Source organism: Perna viridis, chromosome 1, assembly GCF_037379345.1.
Source record: "Perna viridis isolate PV_CMFRI_1.1 ecotype Kerala chromosome 1, ASM3737934v1, whole genome shotgun sequence".
Lineage (NCBI taxonomy): Eukaryota > Metazoa > Mollusca > Bivalvia > Mytilida > Mytilidae > Perna > Perna viridis.
The window spans coordinates 38,132,729-38,159,519 of record NC_142445.1 but is presented as its reverse complement, the minus strand read 5'-3'; the positions used below and the strand labels follow the sequence as shown (position 1 = coordinate 38,159,519).

The 26,791-nt window shown below is 33.3% G+C and overlaps 3 protein-coding genes across 5 annotated transcripts; all 3 read left to right on the top strand.

Annotated features, from left to right (window-relative positions):
* Positions 1-688: 688 nt before the first annotated feature.
* Positions 689-6,332, top strand: LOC148628642 (XK-related protein 6-like). 3 transcript variants are annotated; one of them, XM_088591546.1, is made up of 4 exons: positions 689-793; positions 2,670-3,325; positions 3,972-4,180; positions 4,863-6,332. In XM_088591546.1, exons 2-4 carry the CDS (start codon positions 2,784-2,786, stop codon positions 5,480-5,482), a joined length of 1,371 nt encoding a protein of 456 aa, XP_088447672.1. In that variant the 5' UTR covers positions 689-793; positions 2,670-2,783; the 3' UTR covers positions 5,483-6,332. The 3 variants fall into 3 exon arrangements, with proteins under 3 accessions (XP_088447672.1, XP_088447663.1, XP_088447682.1); XM_088591537.1 differs by having other exon boundaries at positions 695-793; positions 2,766-3,325; XM_088591556.1 differs by lacking the exon at positions 689-793 and adding an exon at positions 811-939 and having other exon boundaries at positions 2,766-3,325.
* A 3,322-nt stretch (positions 6,333-9,654) lies between these two features.
* On the top strand, positions 9,655-12,680 carry LOC148628641 (uncharacterized). Its single transcript, XM_088591524.1, has 2 exons — positions 9,655-9,792; positions 10,887-12,680. Exon 2 carries the CDS (start codon positions 10,888-10,890, stop codon positions 12,586-12,588), a length of 1,701 nt encoding a protein of 566 aa, XP_088447650.1. The 5' UTR covers positions 9,655-9,792; position 10,887; the 3' UTR covers positions 12,589-12,680.
* A 10,318-nt stretch (positions 12,681-22,998) lies between these two features.
* On the top strand, positions 22,999-26,754 carry LOC148628640 (XK-related protein 7-like). Its single transcript, XM_088591491.1, has 3 exons — positions 22,999-23,753; positions 24,043-24,251; positions 25,296-26,754. The coding sequence occupies exons 1-3, from the start codon at positions 23,182-23,184 to the stop codon at positions 25,892-25,894; spliced, it is 1,380 nt and encodes a 459-aa protein (XP_088447617.1). The 5' UTR covers positions 22,999-23,181; the 3' UTR covers positions 25,895-26,754.
* Positions 26,755-26,791: the final 37 nt, after the last annotated feature.

Genomic DNA, 26,791 nt, shown 5'->3' with positions numbered 1-26,791 from the left:
ACAAAAATGAGTCACAAAGTGGTCCCATCAAAACAATTCACATAAGGGTGATATTATTCAACTCAAAAAGTATCATGATGTAAGGAATGCGAAAATGGTGGATATCATCTGAAATAGACAAATTAAATAAAGTCAATAAAAAATTCATTAAACATAGGACATTACCAACTGTATATTTAAAAATGCTGGGATATGATCTTTAACTTGATATAACATGACAATAAATCATGCGATAAAAATGAACATTTTTCAAAATTTAAGGAAAGATTTAAAAATGAAATGAAAGGCAACTATGTGTAATTTCAACGCCCTCACACGATGGTAATGTGATTTATAATTATAATTAAGAACGGCAATGAATCATAGCTCTTTTACTTGCTCCGATAAATTATGTCAGATGAGCTACATCACTGCAGCTAGCAAGGTTCGGTAAAACGTTGATTCTAATTGAAGATCTTCATATTGGACAGTCAAATTGTATTTTCGATCGTAAAACATATTCAGTGATGCTATTAACAAAGGCTGAACATACCCATGTTTAAGAATTTTATTTGATATTATTTCGTGAAAATTCTGTAGTACGAAGTCGGCTATGAATTGAATTGACAATCGTGTTTCAAATGAATAACTCAGGACCAAATAAGAGATTTTAAAACTGATTTAAATAAACGCTTTGTTCAAAGACGAAATTGGATACACATAAGAACAGTTATTATATCCTTAAACTATGTATTTTTACATTGTAATTTCACTACGGTTATATTCGACGGATGACATTACTTTACTTGCAAAGGTAAATGTGCTTTTATTGATTTTATAAAAGTAGTAAAATACATTTAAAGTCGTTGGATAAATGTCAATGAGATAGCGACTATTGCAGCACATATGGTTAACACGTAAATCATTCTTAAGTCGTCAACTAAAGAAAAAACAAAAAATGTAGGTATTTATAGAATGTATAGATTTGTACTGTCCATATAATATCAGGCAGACCCTATGATATTGGTGGCACTGGTTAAACTTTATCCCACTGAATTTTTTTGTGGCAGTATTATTATGTCTATGTTATATGTATGTCAAATGGTATCAAGTTTATTCTAAATCGACAATGGATGGCTTAAAAACGATTTTTAAATTCCTTAAAAAAGCAACCCAATTTTCCTCAAATTAAAGAGTAATCTACCTTTTTTCAGTGAATTTCAATGCTTTCTATGTCATTCATTTCTCTTTAACTGTTGCAACTAATCAAAAACCAACAATCAACTTTAAGAAGGGATGCATGTGTGAAATGAAATGAGTGAAAATCGTTTGGAAACGAATTCTGTCATGTACCACCATCTGTCTGGTTTTTGCATGGACCATCTCATAAAAACTGAATTTGAGTTATAAAACGACAATATGTCGGATAAATACACGTTTTCAAGGTCCATATTATCTCTTTTTACGACCTAGTAGTTTGATTAATATACCTAATCGATGAGTGTGTCTAGAAAAGACGAAAATGAACAGGTACGAGAACACAATTAATTTCGTAGTGCATTTCAACAAACCCATTTTGACATCCAACGCTTCAAACTCAATAAAACTTCACAAATATGGAAACATGTAGAAAAGCAGATTTCTATAAGAACAGGAAGAAGCACATTAAAAAGGAACTATACTCGTTTATATACAACGAAAAGTCAAGGAGAATTAATTGTGATCTCGTACCTATTACAAATATACAGAGGAAGATGTACATGCTCCTCTACTTGCTGACCTATTATGGCTGATCTGATCCGAAAGAAAGAATATCGTTTAGTTAGATACATCGCATCTACCCCAAAGAACTTGAGATAAAGGATACTACAGACACTGTGAAGTCAGCCTCATATCTTGATCTACACTTAAAAATCGATGGTAAAGGAAAACTATTGACCAAACTTTACGAAAACGTGATGACTTATCATTCAGAATGGTCAACCTTCCTTTCATCTGTGGCAACATCCCTTCAGCACCTGCGTATGGAGTATTCATATCACAACTCATACGTTATGCCAGAGCTTGCCGAAACTACCCAGACTTTTTGTATCGCGCTAGAACTCTTACGAATAGCTTCTGGAATAGGGTTATGTTGCTACAAGATTGAAGTCATCACAACAGATTTTTTATGGTCATCATTATCGGTATGGTGTATCCATCTACGCCATGAAAACTGATTTGTTCAACATGTCATAGTTTTCCTTTCCTCTTTCGTCTAACCAGGACTTGATTTTTAATGAGCAACTCGGCGAGTGTTTCTAGAAAAGCAGAGGACGCTTACCCTACCGGTGCACCTGGTCCATGCTCCCAGCTTTTAGTGGAGTCCGAGTTGCTCATTTGCTTTTGTTACTTCGTATGTATGATTTTGATTACTTTATGTTCTTTGTTGCGTATGTCTGTTTTCCATGTCTGGTCTTTGTCCCTGGATTACACTCTTTTGATTACCGCTGTAACCTTGTTTCCCTTGATCATTCTTTCAAAATGTTTTTTTTTTCATACCGCGTTTCACCCAGTGCTTGATTCTCACAGAGACTGATTGTTAAACTGCAGATCCACATCCAGTTTTTTTTTCTATTTCGGACGAAAGACGTTTTGTTAAGGATATATAGTTTTAAAAAACATAGCCCATTGCTTTGTATCAATTTCAGAGCATTTGGCTGGGTATTGATTTCAATGGGCTGAAATTTTCAACTTATTTTACCGTAATCTGATGATACAGTTTATTAGTTTACTTGAAATTAAAGGAATTAATCTAGAAGCTGATGAAAAATGAAAGAAACATGAACCGAAGCAATAAAATTCCATTAACACAATGTGTTCAACGTAAAGAAGAAGATGATGGTAGTAATGAAATAGATGGAAAAGACATTTCATCGGAGAAAGTTTCACAAATCGACACTGAATCTCACCTTAAAGAGTTATCATGTTCAAGCGAAATATTGAAATGTTGTTGCCGAGGAAAATCTTGTTGGAAAGAGAAAGAATTATTTGACAGTGAGTGCTATCCACACCCATTTAGATTTTACGATCTTGTGGCTACCTTAGGATCACTGACTTTCTTTTTCTATGATGTTGTCTCAGATGTTTTGCTTGCATTTAAATACTGTACCCTGGAGCGATGGACTGCTTTTGGATTTACAGCTACATTCATTGTAATGCCCCTAGTGATTGTGAACTTGACAAGTTTGCGTTGGTATATGATCGACTTTAACCAAGAGCTGAGCAAATGTGGACGCACTGATCGTTTGGAGTGGTTTTTCAGAGTAACGTTTACATTTCCATTATTTATGGGACAGGCTGTCAGGTATGATATCCACATATTTCAAATATGTTACCTCTAAAACTTTTAGAGTAAAGTTTCAGACCAAAAACCCGTGACACCACCTTCCAAACTAGGGCTTTTATGAAAAAAGTATCATTTTTGGGACGCCATAACTTTAAATATTTAAAAATGTTTTACAAACATTATGAAATATATATTAAAATGTGGAAATGTTATTTTCCTTCTATACCTGATGCTCTATGGGGCTGAGTGATATAATACTAGTAGATATAAAATGATACTACCTTTTATAAGACAAACTCTGGCGTTGGATTTAATATGCACTTGTATAATATTTTTATATTAAATATACATTATCAATGCTAAGAAGCTTCATTTACTAACCACATATAAAAAAACAAACGTTCATTTTCATTATCAAATAATAAAGGTTATTAAATTTATGTCAAAAGTTTGAGGGCACATTCTAATTGATCGTAAGTAATGACATCATAAAGTAATTTACCATTGTGACGTCATGATTTACGATCAATTTCACACTTACGACTTTTTGTGAAACCGACGGCTGTTGTGTATTGTTTACAATCGTCATAAAGTTATACAACCAACATTTGAGATGGAGAAAAACAGCAGTTTCACATATTGTATATTGTCATACCTTCAACAGACAAGTAGAATACATTTACAATGGATGGAAATTTAGATGTTCTAGGCCAGGGGAAAGAAGTACAGGGATTTATTATAAAGCCATGATCACGGAACATGCTAATGCTGCAATGATGAGGATGTATGAAGCCTTTCTTGAATCAGCACCACAACTTGTATTCCAGATGTACGTCATACTGACAGAATCCTCCAATGAGGAATCGTTAGTGAGTGAGTACATGAATACCTAATTTGATATACACTGATACAAATAGAACGGATATAGTGAAACGTAACAAATGCACCAGCGTACAACTTAATAGAAAATAGTAAATACTTTCAGAAATCACTAAAAGGTCTTCAACAACTGTAAACACACCTTAAAGTTAGCTCTGAAAGACCCCGACATCAACAGTAATAAAATCCACTGTAACAGAACGATGACAATTCTTCAAAATCAAACTAAAATGTAATATAACGACACAAAAACAAATTAAGACGATAGTGCACATTAGAATACTAATTTTTAGCAAAGTTAATAAGCTTAATCTTATGCATTCCTAGGGTTTTATCATTTCGGAGGTGGCACTGCTTGATGAGTGATGTAATTTAAAACATTTCAAAAATTCAATTTTACAGACATTTGCCCTAGTCCTCGACAGAATGAAGAACGTAAAATTTTTGCATCGGACTTGAAAACTTTTTTTATTTGGAAATAAATTGATCAACAGGTGTATTATCCTAATTAGACTTAGCTGATTAGAATTATTAAAGCAGAATGTAACATCTAGTCTAGAAATGATAAAATTAGGTCTGTAGAACTTCATTATATTACTGTACATGAATTTATTCACTATTGTTATTTTTTTGTCATGTATCATGCAATAAACTATTATTTCTGTTAAAACTGCAGATATAATTAGACCAATAGCCATGGCTGGTTCTTGGATTTGTGTATCTGGGACTCTGGTATCCTCCTACAAATCATTACGTGTCTCAAACAAAACAGAAGAACCGGGGTTATCTATATTTGGAACAATCTTCTATTATATATGGCGAGCATGTGAGGTCGGACCAAGAATGCTGGTTTTAGCCCTGTTTGCGTCTTACTTTACCTATTGGATGCTAGTGGTTGTTGCTGTTCATTGGATTGTTATGGTTGCCTGGGTAACAGTGCAGAATCCACAGATTTACAAGAAGCCTCTTGATAAAGTTGTATTTACTTTTCTCATTAGTTTTGTTATGGTCTTCTGTTTTCAAAACGTTCAAAAAGGACCAACAAGATTTAGGCAGTTGGTTTACTATATTATACTCTATGGAGAAAACCTTGCTATGTTAATTTTATGGTCCTACTTCACACCAGCCAAGAATGAATGGTACTATTTTACGGCCATTGGTGTAGTACCAGGAGCTTTGTTATTGCATATATGTGTTCAAGTAATTTACTACAAGTTTCATCACCCAAATGGTGAAAACATCGATTTTAATTTGAACTTTGAATGCAATTGTATAGGCCACGAAATAATCATATAAACTAGAACTGACAATTCATAAAACGGAAACATTACCACTGTTTAGCAATTGTAAGCTATCATACGGTTTCTATTGATTAAAACTCCAGCATTGAGTAGAGTGTTCCTCTAGTTATCTTAAAGAACCAAAGCTGACAAAATTTTAAAGATATTTTAAAAAATGCGTATTTATTTTGTAGGATTAATTTACTTCTGTACATTCTGAGAAAAGATTGGTCAATCTCTTTTATATATTCAATATTTGACTGTCATAAAATTTTGTATAATATGTTTTCGCAATTTCTTTTCGTTTTGTATTTTTATTTATTAAAATTAAAAGTTGGCATGATATATAGATGTGTACCTGTACAATATTCTCTTTTTATTTTACCACAGCTTTTTTGAAATCATGTTAAAAACTAGAACTTTCTATGACAAATAAATTATTTCTTATGATCTAGCACAACCAAATAGATACATGAAATTCCTAATTATCCCATTTTATCTATAAATAATTCTAGATTTTATGCATTTATGCATCTACTCCAAAGAACTTTAGATAAATTATGAAGCCAGCCTTATATCGTAACCTTATATCTAGTATGCTCTTAGACGTAAAGGAAAAACTCATGTCTTATCCTTACGACAACTGCGACGACTTCTCTTTTCGTGTGGTCAACTTTTCTTTCATTTGTGACAAAATTCCTTCAGGGCCTGAGTATGGATTTTTTCATATCGCAAATGATGCATTATGCCAGAGAACGCCGAAACTACGGGTGTGATAGAGTGCTTTTTGCATGATATGTATTAAATTGTTTTATAATTGATAATTATGTTAATTGCTTCAGGGCTATAGAAAAATCTTCATTAAACTGATTAAAGTATTCGAGTTTATCCTTTTTAAAGTCTGATTGTTTACTGCTATAAGACCTCTAAGTGTACTTTACATTGTTTATCTTATGGTGTTCAATGTGCACTGAAAGTTAGTAATTCAGCTGCAGGTAGTTGTGCACATTGCACACACACACACATCTGCACACGTAGTCTTCATGATTTATTATCACAAATCATACGTTATGCCAGGGCTTGCCGCAACTACGCAGATTTTTTTACCTCGCTAGATTTCACATAGTTTTGGGCTTCTGGAACAGGGTTACGGCGCTAGAAGATTTAAGTCATTTGTCCTTCAATTTCATCTACATTATAACACATATATAACACGCTGTGTAGTTATTTGCACTTTCAAACATTCGGTAAAAGTACTCAGATGTCTAATCATATTCCAAATAATACGAAAAAACTAAATGTAAAATTTAAGTCCCATTTTTATACTTTCATTTCTTGAAATGAACTTAAATGCATCTAAAATGGTAACGAAAAGTGAGATGAATAATCAACTTCAGAAACTGTAATAATGGATATCATGTTCATTATGTGTACCAAACATATCTGACCACTTCCGGTTAGTAGTTGCTCGTGTTCGGGTTTTCGAATAAAAAAAAATACCAGTTTTATGTATTGTAAATTTCGATATGCTGTGTTTCAAGGAGTAACCTCTCATCAGTACATTTAAAATCAAATATTTAGGAAGATCATGATCAAAATATTAGTTGTATACAAGAAGTACTCAAAACCAAAATATCGAAAGAGGAAGCCAAATTCCACCATCGAGAAGCAATAAGCAATGCAAGGAATGAAGCCTCAGTGTTTTGCGTATTTTAAAATTTGGAATACTGCAAGATTTCAAAACCTACAGTTCAAACAGGCTTTCATATGATACAATGCATTTATAAATCGCTTTTCCTGTCAAAGAGTCGAATTCGAAGTAATGAATATTAATCGAAGTATTTCAAGTCAATTAAAGGAAACATGATACACTTGGATGTAGATTGGAATGAAAATGAGCATAAGGACAAATACATCATTTTAGTTGTGGAAACAGAACAGTACAGCGGGAAAACCAAGGTAAAATTATAATATAACAGCAACGTAAATAAATGCTTATAATCTTTTTATCTCTTTAAAATATGGTCCTTATTTTCGGATTTTTACTTGTGGTGTTGAAAGAACAGTATAATAAACAAACTCGAACCGGTGCAGTACGCGCGGAGGAGCGCCGCAAAATTTAAAAGAAACGTTTTGTACCAATTATTTACTGTTAAAGGCACTATAAGCCCAAAGTTGTGAAAAGAACTTGGTCTTTATAAATTACATACAGGGCGAATACAATTAGGAAAATAGCTTCACCGAGCGCAATATGGTACGACCTCAGCCAATTGACCTATGTTCACTTTGGGCAATTATTTATGACATAAGGACTTACAGTTCATTATGGATACAACAACTGGTTTAAATACAATGTTGCGCAATAATTTGATTTTCACGTTTAACTTTCTACCCCTTCATATAGCTAGATTTCTTACAAAAAAGGCTTCTAAAAGGGTTATTTCATGTTCTTGGAGTATGTGTCTATTTTCCTTGTCTAGTAGTTATCCTTGGATTATATTTTTTTTATTACCTTTCGCATCCTTGTTCCCTTAATTTCTTTTTAAAGTCAGCATTTTAATGAAATACCAATCTGATGAGGTAGGCTCACAATGTAAACATTTTTTTTTATCTAGGATGCATTACAGAACTGCGTTCCTCAAGCGGTATATACGAATGAAAGAAAACAAAAAGCTATTTTATGCATGTATCAAACATTTTCATCGCGTATTACTCAAATTTGGACAGAAAATGTTGAAATTCATTTTGGATACGCGGTGGATATTACAGAACTGTATTATTTATTTAAGAGGCATAGGAACAAAACTTAACGAACTTATATAATGCGTTATATCAAGACAAACAGACTCAATCATTTTGCAACGCAAGTTGGATTTCAACTCAATGTAAAGAAAATTAAAGGAATAAGGCTGCACATCTCATCTTGTGGGAAACTAAAAATAGATGGGAATGAAATTGAGCAAGTGGACAAATTAAATTACCTAGGAACACCCATAATTAATAAATGAATCCACACAGAAAAAAAAATAATTATAAAAAATATTGACTATAACGAGAACAGAATTTTACATGTGGAATCATAACAGTGCAGAGGAAAACCAAATTAAAACAATAATAACAGCAACGTAAAGTTAGTTAAAAAATCAGTTCTACTACACGTCAATATGAGAAAATTCAAGCGTTATCTCTGCTTAATAGTTGATCTTTGTGTTGTTTTACTGAAAATAAACTGGCAAATTATACAAAATTCTATGGAAGTAACAACTCGATACGATAATTACTAGGCAGAACAGAAATTTAACACACACACACACACGCACAAAAAAAATCTAGTGGTGGTATTAAAACAGATATCGTTGTGACATACTTGTAAGTTAAATTTCCCTAAAAGCAATGCAGTAAATCAAATATTTATTAGTCTATGTATGAACTTATATAGATATTATATAATTTTTCGTATAAAATATTTTTGAATAAATAAGTCAAGAGTAAATGAAATAAAAAACAAAACAAAACAAAAATGTTAACATTCTGTATCAGGCCGGATCAAGGATTATGGCGGACCTAGAATTATACGATTTGGACATGACGCGCTTCATTGGTTAAAGCCACTTATAGAACTTATCTCAACGACATCCTTAAATTGCACATTTATTTGTCAAACTAACGACGATATCGTGTGTGAGGTATATTTTTGCTACTAACATTTGAAAATTTGACAGTGTTTGCGTTTTCCAGTCAGTCACAATGGAACATTTTTATATCAACTTATCTGACAACATGTATATTTCTAAATAAATGTAGCTGCACTACTCATGCAAAACATTTTCTATCCTGTATTAACGTATTTTTGTTTCTTACCAAAAGAAATCACCGACCCGTTTCCAGTTTCTCTTATTGTTGTTGTGGGGATGGAGTGGGTGTTGTGTGAATACAAACAAATATACATGTTTGACGTTGATGTTGAGAAAACTTATTTCGAGGTATATAGACAATTTTTTAATTCAGAATTTTCAAAAAATTAGCCGTAACATATTTTATTATTACACGAAAGACAACTCTTATTTTTATTATGATTAAATTATCATCAATATTCCTGCTGCCGTCTCATAATAGCAGAAAGTTGTTTCTAGTTTAATATTTGAATTCTGACATGCGTATTTTTACAAACAAATATCAATGAACCAACCTAGAAACAAGGTGTACATTTTTAGAGGTTACAGCTGTAACCACAACAAGGAAGTAAAAAACGATACCGCCATATATCCTAGTGAAGTCAAGACAGTTCGACACCTTAAGATGGAATCTTGAAACTCATAACTACAGGTAATAGCAATCGTTGGCAATGTTATGAACAAACCATTATATCGCTTTTATGGCCTTGTGAACAGAATAAAGGGACTAGGATGAAATTCGAAATAGAAAGCATTATGTGTACACTTTTTTAAATTTCTATTCATTAGATTCCTCATGAAAATTCATACCTGCATTTTTCAATCAGATTTCAAGATATCACTTATGGTTTTTGAGTTATAAGGGGCCAAGTAGACCACGCCCCCCTCCCGTTTTTTTAATTGGATTCCATATACAAATCCCAGCTTGAATATAGTCCATTTGATTTCTAAAGGTTAATGAAAAAAAAAAATTAGATTTTAGTTAAAATTAAAAAAAAAGATTGGCTTACACATTTTCAATATCATACGAACTCATGAAGCATTTACCCAAAGAATTAATCTGAAAATAAAAAAGTGTCCCATACCCCTAATGCAAAATTTTTAATTAAAATGTCCATATTTTAGTAGGAGTGACCATGTAAAAGTAATGGTCATGTGAATATTAATAAAAAAAAACAACAACAAAAAAAAACATGTTCTTTTTGGTCTATTTTAAGCATGACATGAAACGACCATACAACCTCTTTTAAATTTCAAGAGCCCTTTAATGTCAAGCTACCACTTGGTTTCTATTTTTGTTTACATTTAACTGAGCTATTCCTTTTACCTTGCGTAAGGGATAATGGGAAACTGTTTTATTTTACGATGACTTTTTTCCGGTAAATTGTTTCGTTAGAAATGTGTGTGATTAAAATCTTATTTTTATTTTTGGTACTATCCTATAGAAATAAAATGGCCTATTCAAGAGCTTTAAGAAGAATGTTTACCAAATTAATCCTATCATTTACTGCTTTTTTAGGTAAAGTCTTGAATGCACCTTGAAGCAGACCCTTAAAAATTAAATTAAATCTCAAAATATTGTGTAAATGAGTTGGGTGTCCCTATTGAACTGTAAGTTCCTATGTTTAGTGTGTCAAAAACTAATATTATATCCACACTTGTCTCAAGTGATCCAAATTCAACTGGCTGCGATCGTACCAATGCTCTTTATTTGAAATTGAATTATCTAAAAGTATATAATTTCAGAATGAGCCTTGCAGTCCCTCATTTGACACATAGTGTGGAAAAAGAACGTGTTGATTGTGACAATTGCTTTAACCGCCATGTAACATCAGAAGCAATTGAATGGTGCCCTGTCTGTGAAGAGGCGCTTTGCACACAATGCAAAGAACATCACAATGCTTCAAAACTTTCAAAATCTCACAAAACAATGACAATTTTTGATTATAGAAAACTACCTTCATTTGTTTTAGATATAAAAATAGATTGTGAAAAACATGGTTCTAAGTACGAACTTTTCTGTACTTTTCATCAAAAACCTTGTTGTAAAATGTGCGTGAAAGAAAACCATTGGGAATGTAAAAATTTTAATTGTTTTGATGATGTTGTGAGGAATATTAAATCTTCGTCTACTTTTGAAGATATAGAACGGTCAGTTGAAGATGTCATTGAGAATATCGATATTTTAATAAAAAACCGCCAAAGCAACAAATCAAGACTTCTTGACCAAAAGGAAAGCCATCTACAAAATATACATACAATGCGCTTGTCTATTAACGAACGATTAGATCGTATTGAAAAATCTATGAAAGAAGAGTTATCGTCAAAAATCGACAACGCCATATTTTCTATTGATGCACTTGAACGTGATTTGTCACTTCGGAAAGAAAATATTGTCAAGTACAAGGAGGGCATGACAGTTATGAAAGCGCTAGCCACCGAACGACAGACTTACTTTGGACTTGAAATACTACGGTGCAAAGTTGACGAAGATGTTCTATATCAACAAGCTCTTGTAGAGAACTCCGACGCACAAGAAATAGATATAAAATCAGAATTTTCTGCCGCAATAAATAGCATTTTTAAGGAAGAACCTTTTGGGGATGTAAATATAGTGTGTTCTCCGATGTCGACAAAGTTGGTTGAGCGGAAAAAGGATCAAGCACAATTTATGAAAACAAGAGATATACCTGTTGAAAATTTTACTGTCATTACTAAAAAAACAATTTATATAAAGGAAGCAACTGAAATTGTCGACGGTATATTACTCCCATTAGGACAAATGGTTTTTTGCAGTGACGACCCTCACAAAATTATAGTTTACAACGCAGATGGAAGCTACAAAACTGGTTTTCCATTGGGATATTCCCCTTTTAGCATAACCTACATGAACGGTACTACAGTAGCTGTTTCATCTACGAACCTTAAAAAAGTTGGCATAATAGATTTGTGGTTTGGAATAGAGACAAACGCCTTTAACACAAGCCGTAAGTGTTATGATATCATTTACAGTGATGAAAGGTTTTATATTAGAATAACTGGAAACTTTGTAATTACTGATAGCCTAGGGATCGTTCTACAAACTATTCCAACACCACTTTGCAGGACCTATATTTGTTTAGCAAACGACATGTTGTACTCTACCAACAGTGAGGATGACACTGTGTTGTGTTACAATAAAAAGGGGGAATTGTCGTGGATGTTCGAAAACGAAATACTAAAATGTCCGTGCAAAATAACTGCTGATAAAAATGGATATGTTTTCGTTGCTGGGAAAAATTCTCAAAACATTGTTGTCATTTCGCCCGATGGTAAAATGTTCAATGAAGTTTTTAAGACTGATATAATATTTCCAAGTAAATTATTCTTTGATACTAACTCTCAAAAGCTTCTCGTTTCTTCAAGAGACACCATCTCTGTACTCTTATGCGATATTTCATCTGACTAACTTTAACCTGTTTATCGCATTTCCATCCTAGATAAACTACAGAAATCCAGATAAAAGGCGTGTAATTTTCATCAATTAAAACTTAAAATATACATTGTGTGTTCACGTTTCTCCAACATTAATAATTAGACTAATTCAACATGTAATTAAGGTTAGAAATTATGAGGCCCTCAAAGGGGATTGAAATTTAAAATTTACCCGTACTTTACTTTTTCAATATAATATTTTAAATTGACTAGGGTATCAACTATTTCTCTTTTTGTAATATTTTTTTTATTACATATCAAAATATATATTATTATTTTTCTTTTGTTTTTGCAAAACATATTTTATAACCTATTAAAACAATAAAAAAAAATGAAATATTTCACTCTATTTTAAGGTATTTTTTATTTAAATAAAAAACATATTTCTTGCAAAAGTAGTTTTAAAGGAAATAATTATAAAATGTATGTATACAACTGATATTGTTATTAATAAAATTAAGTCAAGTCATTTTGTTTCAATTCTATTCAGTCATGATCAGTGAAGTTTAGCCTGTGTCATTATTCCTTAATATTATTTATTTAATTTAGAAAATAATAATCAAGATGTGTACTCAAATGTAGCTACAAAATCAGCTCATAGCTCACATGACAAATTGGGTAGAGCCCACTAGTGTCATGTAAGGCAATGTCTATCAGAGTGAACTGCAGTAACAAGTGCAATGCTTGCAGCAAATTTTCTAAGGGTTTTGACATGGATTTTCCCGCGAATTTTACGTTTCCAATTTTGCAAAATCTTCTGCAAACGAGTTAGAACTATAAAAAAGTTTGGCAGAGTCATACTGGAGTTTCATGATATCAAGCGGGGTACATAGTGATCATGGTGCATGTCTGTTCGTCCATCCCCAGTTCTAATCCGCAAATATTCTGATACCGCCAAATGAAATTTGACTCTGCCAAACCTTTTTTTTTATATTTCTAACTCAAGTGCAGAAGATTTTGGAAAGTCATTTTGAACTTTAAGCATATTATTCATGGGAACATGGCAGAGGGTCCTATAGATTTTGGAGGTTATACCAACCCCTTTAAAACTAGGGGAAAAAATAGGTGTTACTTTCGAAATTTAATTATAAAATATTGTATAGGATAGACTTATCTTCAACCATCTTGGAGTTGCATGGTATGACATATAAGGCTTTAAAGGTTTAATTGATTCAAATGTTCTTTGGTTTCATATTTGCGTTTTTCGTCATAATTTTTTAACTGGGTATGAAATTGGCAGGCGCCCATTTTTTTCTTTTATCAAATTTTCGCTCTGACTTTGATTTTTTAATTGAATACTTAATGAAAATCTTTGTCTGCGTTTTATAATTAAATTCCAGATATCTCTTTCGGATTTCAAGTTATAAGGGGCCAAAGGGATCTCGCCTAAATAAATCTAACTTGTTTTATTTTGCTCCATTTTTTATTAGGTTCCCCATAGAAATCCCTTCCTGCATTTTTCGATCAGATTTCAGATGCCTCTGATTTAGTTATATAGGTCGAAAGCGAAGCTCTTTGATTAGAGATCAGGCAACATTTATCACGGGGATAGCACCAGTACAAAAGGGCATGGGACAACATTTTTTTCTTCATGGAAAACTATTGGGCGGTGTTTTTTTTTCAAATGAATTGAGTATGGGACAAACACTTTTTTAATTGTATTTGTATATGCTATTTCCTCTGCATGGAGATGTATGAATAGGGAATTTTTTTTAATACCAGAGATGCACATGGCATATCATCAAAGTGGCACCAATTCCTCATTTTTTTGTATTTCAAAATGTTTCACTTATTTTGTTTTTTGTTTTTTTTCTGAGGTTTAATTGACTGTCTTTCATTGGAACCTATACATGTAGAAAAACGTGCATCACTGAGCATACATACATGATACGTATATAATACATGGTGAAATAATATGGGTTTTTATAATTGGTCTTCATCTTGAAAGTTGTAGGGTTTTCAACAGTGGACACTTGTTCATACTCCACTACAATATCAAGATGTCCCTTAGCAACCATTTGCCTTTTTTCTACATTGTTGAAAATTAGATACATTTATTGCATCATGTACATGAGAAAAAAATGTTATTTACTATGCATTTTTTGAATAGTCGATGTAAATATTTTGTGTAAAATATTGAAAGCAATTGTGTTTGATAGTTTGAAAAAAAATATAGATGGGCATATTTGTCTTACCGAAAAAAGAATTTGAAGTACAATTAAGGCTATAAAATTTACTATAAAATATAATAAGATAAAACGTAGATTGACAAATGGAATGCACAACAATATTGTAACACAGTTATAATATAATATTGATATCTCCTTTGAATGGGACATATACTTTTTAGACCGCTAAGTACATGGGACATGTTTTTTATGTTTTTTTTTTAAGTATGGTCGTGAGATATGTATTTTTTTTTACATTGGTTAATTATTTTGTACCGGTCCCACCCCGGTGATAAATAATACCTGATCCCTTAAAGCATTCCGAAAGCCCAATCTTTTTTACCATTAATTAAATTTCAATAGTGCTATATTGTGTCCAAAACAGTTGTTGTGCATCCTCCCAAGTCAGGGTTTTGAGTCTACCCTTGCTCCCTCATCATCATTTTGTCTTATCCCGCCAGCGATCATCATCTTGTCTTATCCCACCAACGACTTCAGTGAAGCTGTCACCTTTTATTCGATTTACTGTAATTCTTTCGAATTCATCGCGAGTTTTCCTTAGAACTGCTTATAGCAAAACTAACTATCAAAATACTTAACAAATAGAGCATTTGATCGACATTAGACTTGTAATAAGTACTTCTAGGAAAATTGTTAATGGTGTGAATCAAGAACTTAAATAAAGGAAAAGACAATTCGATTATATAGGCGATCGTGAAATAAAAAGGACCTAGGCCAACTTTACCGTGATTTTGTTCATAATATTCTCATAAGGCTCTTTTTGAAATACGTCACGAGTCGATTATATATTTGGCCGATTTGGGAATCCCGGAACAATAGGCGTTATTTATAACATGAAATCATGAAAAATGCGAACTGTCCATTGACAATAGGAGAAAATATTATCCAAATAAATAAATGCCATTCCTATAATGAAATTTTAACCAAAAACACAGAATGATTATAATAAGCCTGAATCCGGGTTTAACCAAAACCTTTACCCCACATCGTCGACCACCAGATTTAGTTGATAACAATTTTACTTGCTCAACTAGAACAAACGGGATAGGACAAAAGTTAGTCAAACTTATGAAGTATTATCCCATGAATTACATTTCTTACAATATTACACAGAGCATACTGCAAGGATATACAGTAATGACATGCACAAGAAAAAAAGAAGAAAAACAACTAATATCAATTGGGTAAATAAAATAACAACAAAAGATTAGCAAATACATATAGTTTGTTAGTGGACCCGACGCATCCAAATATTTTAAACAACGAGGAAACGCTTCGATTTCTTGATAAATGTTAGAACTTCTTCTATAATTGCTACATTCATTTCGTTTGTAAGATCTTGATGCCCACTTAAGAGAATTCTACTTTCTATGGGTAGCCAATTCAGTTTATGAATAAGGTCGTTTCGGATATCATTGTAGAAAGGACAGACAAAGAAGAAATGATTCACATCTTCATTTTTAGCACCACAATTACACGCTGGGCTAGACACTATGTTGGTTTTAGCAAGATCTCCATTTAGAAACGAAGCCGAACAACGGAGTTGCGAGAGTATTATGTTAAGTTTTCGTGGGCCATAAGAATGATATGAAGGTGTAGTTATTTTTGTGGATTTATCTTTCAGTGCTGCCTTGAATTTTGAAAGAGAGCCTGGATCGCGAACAGATTGGTCAAGTTTGTTCCATGTTTCAATAACAGAAGGAATGAAAGATTCAGATGTTAATGACAGCCTACAGAATGGCTGTATAAAATCCTTGCCGTTTCTCAAGGGATACGAATTTAAACTGAACATCGGGGGTACAAGGTTATTGAAATAGTTGGGTGCTTTATTATTGACAATGTTGTAAAATAAATGCAGTTTTCTTCGCTTTCTGTGTGGCCTGTTTCAGAGTACAAAAATTCTGTTTTTGTAAATGTCGGTAACCCTGTAACGATTCTAGCAGCCTCAAGTTGTAGTTTTTCAAGTTTATATGCATTTAGTATTCCACAGTTATCCAAAACTTCACAACCATATTCAAAAAGCGGGCGGATGTATACTGTATAGAGTTTGGAAAAAGTATCCCTATTGAGCTTATATTTTAACTTTCTTAAAATGTATAAATGCCTAATAACACCTTTAATAATAGAATCTATTTGGTTGTTCCATTTACCACCTTGTGAAAAAGTTATTACAAGATGCCTGTGACTGTGTGTTATCGGTATAATATTATTATTTAGGGAAAAAGATGGGTCGTCTGGTGTTTTAACGTTTGAGAAAATCATTATGTCGATTTCATGTGGGTTAAAGTTCATTTACCACTTATTTGACCAGTCTACTAGTTCCTCCAAATCCTTTTCTATTACTGTTTTGATATTTGCAGCACTATTACTAAAGGAACCGAAAGATGTATCATCAGCAAAATGGCGGGTTAAGGATTGGAGTCGTTCTCCAATATCATTTATGTGGATCAAAAATAGTAAGAGACCCAGGACTGACCCTTGCGGTACACCTGCTTGGATTGGTAGAAGAGATAAGCAACTGTCTTTAGCACAACTTTCTGTTTTCTATCAGTTAGATAATCCTTAAACCAGCCTATGAGATTTCCGTTAATTCCGTACGATTTGAGTTTATGTATCAAACCTTTATGCCAAATTTTATCAAAAGCTTTTGAGAAATCACAAAATACGAAGCGGCTAATTTCTTTATTTTCAAGAGAATTCAAAATACTATTATATAGTTCAATTAGTTGATGCACTGTTGAATGTTTAGGTAAGGACCCCGATCGGTAAGGATAAAGTAAACTATTATCACTTAGGTAATTATATACATGCTTGTACACCACTCTTTCCATTACCTTTCCCAAACAGTTTATAAGCGAAACAGGACGATAATTTGAAGGTAATGCAGTATCCTCCTTTTTAAATATACTAGGTATAACATGACCCACCTTCCACGCAGTTGGATATCTGTAAATTTCAATTGACTTATAAAATATTGAATTAAGGGGCTTTGCTATTACCTCAGGAAATATTTTAAGCAGACGATGACTTATCTTGTACTGGTCCTGTAGCCTTATTTGGATTTAGTGTTTTAATTATATCTATAACTTCACTTTTCGATATTACGAGGTGGTTTAATGTATTATTCGTTTTTAGATCGAATTCAGGCAGAGGGGAGTTTCCGTCATCAAGGGACGAGACTTATGAAAAATATTCATTCAGCAGATTACATTTTTCGTTATCATCATAAATTACATCAACCATTCAAGGTATTAATGAGATGGGGTATAGTATTCATACCTTTGTTGGATTTAATAGGCATTTTCATTATTTTCCAGTACATTTTTGAATTCGTTAAATTTTCCGTCATATAATTTTTCTCAAAGTTTTCTTTGGCAACTTTTTTTCATATTGTTTACTTTATTTCTTTGTATTTTGTACTTGAGAATATGTTTATCCAGTTTTGTCCGGAGAGCTTTTTTCCTATTTCTGTCACGAATACGAATTTACCGCCTAATATCATTATTAAACCACGGTCTGTCATGTGCACGAATGGTTATCATTTTAGTCGGTATGTTTTTTCTTGCTATTGTGATATAAGTGTGCTTTCAAATTCATGACACATTTCATCTACATCGTTAAGCTCATTCAATTTATTTTCCCAGTCTACTTAAAAAAGTTCATTAGCAAAGTTAACACGATCAGTTTGATCATACATCCACACTTCACGTTCAAAAGTATTCGATACTGATTTTGAACATTCAATAAACGTAATCGCCGTGTCGTGCGTGATCACTTATCTCTCTAGGCATACTTAAAACATCCGAGTGCTTCGAGCAAAGCGAATCGCTAATAATTATTGGATCTAGTACTGTTCTACTATCATTAGCTACCCGGGTGGGTTTATTAATCACATTGATTAGGTTGTAGGAGTTTATGATACCTAGAAGCTTATTATTTGAGTTACAAAATAGGTTTGAATTGAAATCGCCAGCTAGCACAATGTTCTCATCTAATTCGATTGAATTCTATTGAGTATTGGAGACGCAACCAGTAATCATTGTCACTACCTGGTGGCCTATAGATTGCACATAACAGAAAGGATTGACCATGCGCATGCACTTCTGCCCATATTATTTCATCAATTGGATTTTCAAGTTCGATTTTCTCGAAATACCTATATTTTGTTCCGAATATATTAGGATACCATCTCCTGCATAAGACCTATCTATGCGAAGTGGGTTATTCTTGAAAGTATCAATTAGAATATCATGGTCTTGGGTGTGTTCATTTAAGTGTGTTTCAGTTAGAATCAAAATATCAAATTAATCAGCAAAGTTATCTAGGAATTCTATTTCATTTCTTACATAGTGAAAAGAAACATTTGCATTTTGTTCTGGGATTTTGTGTCGAGGTTGAATCATTTAATGGGCCAGGATTACTTTCGATATTTCGTATTAAAAGAATAGAGTAGAGAATAAAAAGTACAAACAGTGCATTCACATTCGGATTTAACAATTGAAGAAGTATATTAAGTGATGCAACTATACACGAAAAACGTAAGTTGTTTAGAAATATATCAGAGTATGTGTTCATATAGTTATGGTAACCAGTAAGTTTCCTCATTCGACAATTGAAAGTACCAATCGCTGCCCTATAAATTTCAACTGTATTACCCATTGCGTAATTTGACAACATATAAAAATAGGGATTTTGGCAACAACAGGCTTCCAGTAGTTGGAAACATGTAATAAAAATGTCATCAGGTCCACAAATTGATTGCAAGATATATAAACAAATGTACATGTAAATATGCACACAGTGAATTGTAACTTATGTACATAATCATGAACGTGTATGTGCATGCACCAGGTCACCAGACCACCAGATCAACTGGGCTTTGGACGCTACTCTTGATTTGTTTCTTAAAAAGCTACATAAGGTATCATGTTTGTATGTGGTGTTTTTAATATAAAAGTCACATTTTCGCCCAACCTTCTAACACTATCAGAAGATGTGTTCTTCATGAAAAACCTTACTCTGTAATGGTCATAAAGGTGCTACTTTGGAAATTTCCGGCTTAAAGTGTCTAATTTAGAGCAATTATGTCGAAAATTAATTTTTAACGACTTTTGTTACTACTTTGTGTACTTTTCAACTATCAAATTAAAAAAAATGCATTTTTAGTAACATTTAAAGTGTTTTTCCTACACATCCCAATGAACATTTTGGCTTTTTAAAATAATTTTTGACATTGGCCATACTAGCGGTCAGAAGCCTAGGGAAAATGGCCAGGATCTTTTGTTCTTATCAGTGCTGGATTTGACTTCTTATTTTTGTATCTTGTGATTTCAGTATTTATTTTATATGTGTATATATATATATATATTTTTACTTAGATCTTGCTATACAATTGGTTCATATTGAATGTTACAATGATAGGTTACTCCTTCAAAAACGTGTACAGCATAGTATTACATAAAATACGCGTCTGATACATATGTTTCATTTCGAGGGTCGTCCATTCAATGTCCATTATACTTGTATCTCTTCAGTTTTTCTAGTGTACATGTAAAAGCACAAGTAACACCAGAAAAATGAAACAGCAGCAAGAAAAGAAGAAAAAAACAAAACAAAAAACCCAAACAATAACAACAAAAAACTTGAGGAGGAAACGTGGTGAGGTGGTGAGTGCCAGTAACTTAACCACGCGTATATCAAGTTCCGAACAGCCCCTCACGTTTCGAGCTGCAGCCACCCTCTCAGAAAATGCAAGAACCTTGCAAACTGGGCAAAAAAAATGAATGCTTTTACTCCACGTTATCCGATGGTAAAACGACGTTTGATTTGTATTATGTCCGAGAATTTCGAAAGGCTTGTCTGCAGCGGTTAGTAAAAAAGAAAACGAACGTATGCGCTGCGTGAAGCTTGCGCGTATATTATACAAGTGAGGGGTACGTGAAAAGAAATTTGACAAACAAGCGATCTGGCTACGTTTTATTAAATTTGTTTATTTGTAGGTGGTAAAACACTTAAAACAAGCTTTCAACAGAAATTCTTTATTATTAATGATTTTTAACCGAGTAGCAACGAAGATGAACTCGGCTATTGCATGATTCAGCGATGGTTGGCGGGCAGAACTCGTCAACATTTGTTTCCGAACGATAACTGGAAAAGTTCATATCCAATTCAAACGAAACTTTAAAATATTGTTGTATACCAGGTAAGTGAAATCTCTTTTGTTTTGAGGGAAATTTTGTTTAAGGCCTGGTCACAGCGACCAAAAAACTTGAACTTTTTTCCGTAAAATCTAGGTTTCCGGGCGATAACTAAAGAGTTTATATCTGATTCAAATCAAACTTTGGATTTCCTTTCAAACCACATTGCTGGCTAAAATAATGACTGTAGTGACCATGCACAGTCGAAATATCACTGAGGAAAACAAATAATGTCTACCTAAACGCTCATTTCGTTTTACCTAGTCATATTTTGACCATACCAACACTTAAAATGTTCATTAAAAACACAATTTGTCTACCTTAATAGAAGAATACGTTGACTTAAAACATCATAGCAAATTTAGTGTTGAGTAGGACACAAAATGTCTACCACTAAGTTTTTATGCATTTAGGTGGACACATTTTGTCTACCACAACGCAAAAAGTGTTGACGTAATAATTTTTTTGTCGAACTCAACTCAAAAAGCGTTGACATGGACATTTTTTGACTAACTCAACCTTAAAAGTGTTGACATAGCCAAAATATGTCTACATAAACATTTTATTTTGTTTAGACTGATAAAAAATAACTGATACAACATTTTTTACCGTTGTGGTAGACAAAATGTATTTCTCATAGACAGATAATGCGTTGATTGAGACATTTTGTGTTTGTATTAGTCAAAAAATGACTGGATGGTCATGTCAGTCATTATTTTGTCTAGTAGTGCCAGGTAAGAGCAAACCTATCGATAATGGGAAAATTTCGCACAAGGTCATAAAAAATAAAAATCCGAAAAAAATGGACGATAACTGATTCAAACCAAACGTTACGGTTAGGAAATTGTTACACGCCAGATAAGTGAGATACCTATTGATTAAGGTAAGGAGGTCAAGTATGCCTCACAAATTTACATTTTTGCGATATACAGGCACATATGAATTTAATATTTGGAATGCTGTCTTTTCGTAATATAAATGTGCATACAAAAGTGACATTGTGATTCGAATCATTTTGTAGGAGTTTCATGGAGGTTTAAAACCTTTTTTGTACGTCTTATTTTTACCTCCTGAGGTAGTGGGGTGGTATCCGTTCTCTCGTTCTCTTGTAAAGCTCATCAAATATTGTATGCGACCGGAAGATACGTTATAATATTGGTATTCCGCTATTTTCATAAATCAACCAAAGCAGATGGTGAAAGAATGTAAAGTAGACACCCTTGCTGTAAACATTCAGATTATTTTTTACCAAATATAGAATCTATCAGAGGTAGATGAAATTAATAACTAGGATTTCATAGTGACTCAATATTTTTCTGCACTGGCTCTAGCTATCACCACTCCTATCCGTCAAACACATCCCTTAAATGTATGCCCAACACAAGATCAGAACATAGCCTGGCATTCAAAAAGTATTCATTTAATCACTAAACTTTTGTAGTGATGCCCTCTGCTCACCATGCATGTTTTGCATCGAAAGTCTGGTCTCGCCTTTTTATTTCAAGCTTGATCCAAGCTCTCCTAAGCAAACTATATCTATAATTCAACGTCACGGTGAGCTTGCGTCTCAGCGAAACGGTACGGTAACCGACCGAATTTAAACTTTTCATGTAAATTAATCGCAACTGATTTAAAATAAACGAATACGCTGTTTTCAAAATTTATCTAACAGCAGAAAATTTACCACGGAAGTCCATGAAGTTCACAATTATGTAAACGGAAAAATAATTTAATCTTGCATTAAATAATAAGTATTTGAGTTGTGAATTTATTTTAAGCCGGATTTTGAACAACAGTAAGTAATGATCATAATAATGATGATGATTTACCAGATTGTTGCAAATATTACTTTTACCATTATTTCTTTTACTCCCCTTCCTGTAAGAGATAAACATTAGAGACCTCTCATTGGAGCATTAAAGAAGCTATTCGTCTACGTGTTAACAACATACCTGTACATGCATATAGGTAAACTGTTATTCAATGTGTATTCAAAAATAGTCAAACCATGACCGATTATTCTATACATATACATCCTTTTCGAGTTTAATGTACCGTTTTTTATATTTGAATCCTGTTAACTTTATTACAATTTGATCGGTTCAGAATTGCATAGTGTCTACTTCTAATTTTTAAGTATTTTCATGTTGGAGTACGTGAATAATTTCGCTTTTAATTGATATGGAAGGGGATATAGGAGATGATACTGATCTTATTGGAAACAATGAAAATCTGCGAGACTTTGGTGAGGATGATTATACTTACCATGAGTACGAGTTTTCAAATACTGATGATGAAGCTATCCCTGTTCTTCAACCTGCAAAGGTAATCGACAGACAGTCGTACGGCTTAACTCGGCTGACAAACCCCACATCAGTGACTGGTCGGTTGTTAAATTGTTGCTGTGGTGACTCCTGTTGGAGACCTTCAGAAGCATACGATAAAGAAGCTTATCCACTGATATTCCGAGGCAAGCATTTTGTGGGAGCCATCGTCGGAATTTTTTCATACTATTATGATGTTATGTCTGACATTGTTCTTGCAAAGGAGTATTATCTAATAGAGAGATGGATAGCATTTTGGTTCACAGCGTCTTTTATTTTATTCCCAATGTTGATCATAAATGTGATTAACATTCATTGGTATTGTCATGATTATAACAGAGAAAGAATTAGAAGGAAGAGTATAAATCCGATTCCATGGTTACTACGTATTTTGTGTTCCATACCTCTAATTTCCGGTCCAGTCGTCAGGTACGTATGTACTAATAGTTTGTGAGAGACGTATGAAATGCTTACGACAATAAGTGATGACATATGAAAAATGAAGGAAGTTATGCACCCTTTATAGAATGAACGTCAACTGTAACTCCTCGGCTTTTTCCTTTTCACTATTCTGAGGCACAAAATAAAGTAAACGCTGAATAGAGTTAGGCAGCATCACATGACTTCAATAAACGCTTTTGTTACTAGTATGTATATTTCAACACAATCCAGCATCGAGAAAAGCAATTATATTCAACACATTACGCTTGAATTACAGGACTATTGAATATATTTACCACGGCTGGAAAAGCAGATCTATGAAAACAAAAGATAGAGACGTTCCTTTCCATTATAAGCAGATGCTCTTTAAAGATGCAGATGCTGCCATGTTGAATATGCTTGAGGCATTCATGGAAGCAGCTCCTCAGCTGGTGCTACAGACTTGCATCATTCTCACCGAGGTTCCAGACGGAAACACGTCGATGCGTAAATAGATTTTCTACATTTTCTTTAGCTATACCTTAGTAAATGAAAGAAGTGGTTGTTTGCAGCTGACTTACAAAAAAACAACAAACAAACAAAAAACAACAAAAAAACAACAACAAAAAACAAAAAACAAAAAACAAAACAAAACAAAAAAACAAAAAAAACAAAAAAAAACAACCAAACAAACAAGCATACAAATAAATAAATGAATAGATAAAACAACTGAAATAATTTAAAAATCGAACGATTATATTAGACTGTACTTCATTATGTTTTTATTTTTTTAAGTTTATCTGATTAACGTATATCTTATGGATACTATTTTAAGTTGAAAAAAGGTCGAAAGGGTGTGTTTTAGTGCGGATTCCCTAAAAAGCACACTTCCTAATATATATATATATATATATACAAATGTCTCAGTATGTGACGACTCTATTCGCTACACTGCTCCATGGGATCAAATTGATACAGGGAAGATAATGTAAACGTATAGAAAGCTCTGAAAAATTCCCAACGATGTTAGAACTGTCGCAAATTTTTGGTCGTTCCCTCTGCGGGACTCGAACTCGTATTGGTGTGACATCTATGGCAACACCGCCTGCACAAAGTCCAGCGCCCTAGACCACTCGGCCAGATTATCTTCCCTATATCAATTTGATCCGATGTAGCAGTGTAGCGAATAGAGTCGTCACATTCTGAGACGTTTGTATAATATTGATTTGTTGTGACATGCATCATTAATTTTACCCTCTATCCTACATAATAACACCTAAATGAACTGTCCCGTACTACCATACATCGTTTATTAAGTTACAGCCCTAGATTAATCCTACGAGGAGGAATGACCCGGCCAGCGAAAGCTTTGTGTTTTTATAGCCTAGCTGGCCGAGTGGTCTAGGGCGCTGGACTTTGTGCAGGCGGTGTTGCCATAGATATCACAGCGGTACGAGTTCGATTCCCGCGGAGGAAACGACAAAAAATTTGCATCGCAAATTCAACAATTCAAAAATCGTTGGGAAATATATATATGGTATACTATTTCAGATATTGTACGAGGATTTGCTATGTTCGGCTCCTGGATTGGCTTAGCAGGCTCTTTAGTTACTTACACTAATTCAGTAAGAAGCAGCAATGGACAGAGCATGCTGACACCTCTTGGGACAGCTTTGTACTATTTATGGAGAGCCTTTGAAGTAGGACCAAGAGTTATAGTATTTGCCGCTTTCGCAACAGAGTTTAAATATTACATGTTACTTGGAGTGCTCGCTCCTCATTGGATTATGATGGCTGTCTGGGTTGCCCGCAGCGAAAATCCTAACTCACATAAAACTTTGGTTCAAAAATTTTTCTTTGGTGTTGTCATGGGATACGTGCTGCTATTTTGTTTCCAGAATGTTCAGGAGTGTTCTAAACGTTTAAGAGCACGCGTTTACTATGGGATAACATTTTCCCAAAATGTAGCAATGTATTTGGCGTGGTTGTTTTTCACAAAATGGGACAAACAGTGGTACTTTTATCCTATTGTAATCTTTGTGCCTACTTGTATGGTGCTCCAACTCATAGTTCAATGTACATATTACAATATATTCAAAGCTAAATATGATCATACGATATCATGTCAGAACTATAGGAAAGCTTTGTGATTACTGAGAATGTTGTGGGAATATTAATATAAATAATCCAAGTAGAACAGGTTATAACTTATATGATGCTATTATACAAGTAAATACTTGTAAACTCAAGTAACTACTTCTACAAAATAATAGCATGTATACAACACATATAGTGCATATTTGTATCATACATTGACAAAGAATTTTTCGTGTTAAGTACAATGTATTGCAAAAGTGTTTTAATAACTCACATTTCAATACAAGTTTAACGTATTCATGGTTCTAGAAATAACAGAACCACAACTGTTTAGCCAAAACACTCCAAGTTGTACTACTCTACTTCTATTTTTATATTATCCACTTAAGATACAGAAGGTGAAGCATAGAAACAAGAACGGATAAACACTGGTGAAACACTGGTGAATACAAAATGGTGAATATTTTTTTAGATATCACCAAAAGGCCTTCAACAACTGTTAACACCTTTTAAGTAAGCTCCGAAATGCCCCAAAGAATTCTGAAACAGGTTTCCAATTTGTATCTACATCTGCATAAATTTCTTCACCCTAAAAACTTTTAGAAGATATCAACTGGGTGTTCGCAGTTCAGTGTTCATTATAAGCAATTGTTTGACCTTACTTTACTTGACCCGGCCTTTATTCCTACAGCAAGGGCTCCAGGTGCCAAAATTAAATTATTCCTCATGCAATATAAAGGCGGGGGGGGGGGGGGGTGAGCTAGGGCCATTATATGATCTTATAATACCAAATCTATGATAAAATTGTTATGCATTTTTTTAATGTTTCTTTTCTGAACATGTTCTTCTTTATGCTGTTAGTCTATAAGGGGATTAAGGCGATTTTAAAAAAAAAACACGGCACATTTTTTTTTTATAAAATATAATGTCATAAATATCATATACTTTGA

Coding starts and splice junctions, on each gene's coding strand:
- LOC148628640 (XM_088591491.1), top strand. CDS start 23,182: ATGGAAGGGGATATAGGAGATGATACTGATCTTATTGGAAACAATGAA. Junction 23,754..24,042: donor ATTTCCGGTCCAGTCGTCAG/GTACGTATGTAC, acceptor CTTGAATTACAG/GACTATTGAATATATTTACC. Junction 24,252..25,295: donor AGACGGAAACACGTCGATGC/GTAAATAGATTT, acceptor ATACTATTTCAG/ATATTGTACGAGGATTTGCT.
- LOC148628642 (XM_088591546.1), top strand. CDS start 2,784: ATGAAAAATGAAAGAAACATGAACCGAAGCAATAAAATTCCATTAACA. Junction 3,326..3,971: donor TTTATGGGACAGGCTGTCAG/GTATGATATCCA, acceptor TACCTTCAACAG/ACAAGTAGAATACATTTACA. Junction 4,181..4,862: donor CAATGAGGAATCGTTAGTGA/GTGAGTACATGA, acceptor TTAAAACTGCAG/ATATAATTAGACCAATAGCC.
- LOC148628641 (XM_088591524.1), top strand. CDS start 10,888: ATGAGCCTTGCAGTCCCTCATTTGACACATAGTGTGGAAAAAGAACGT.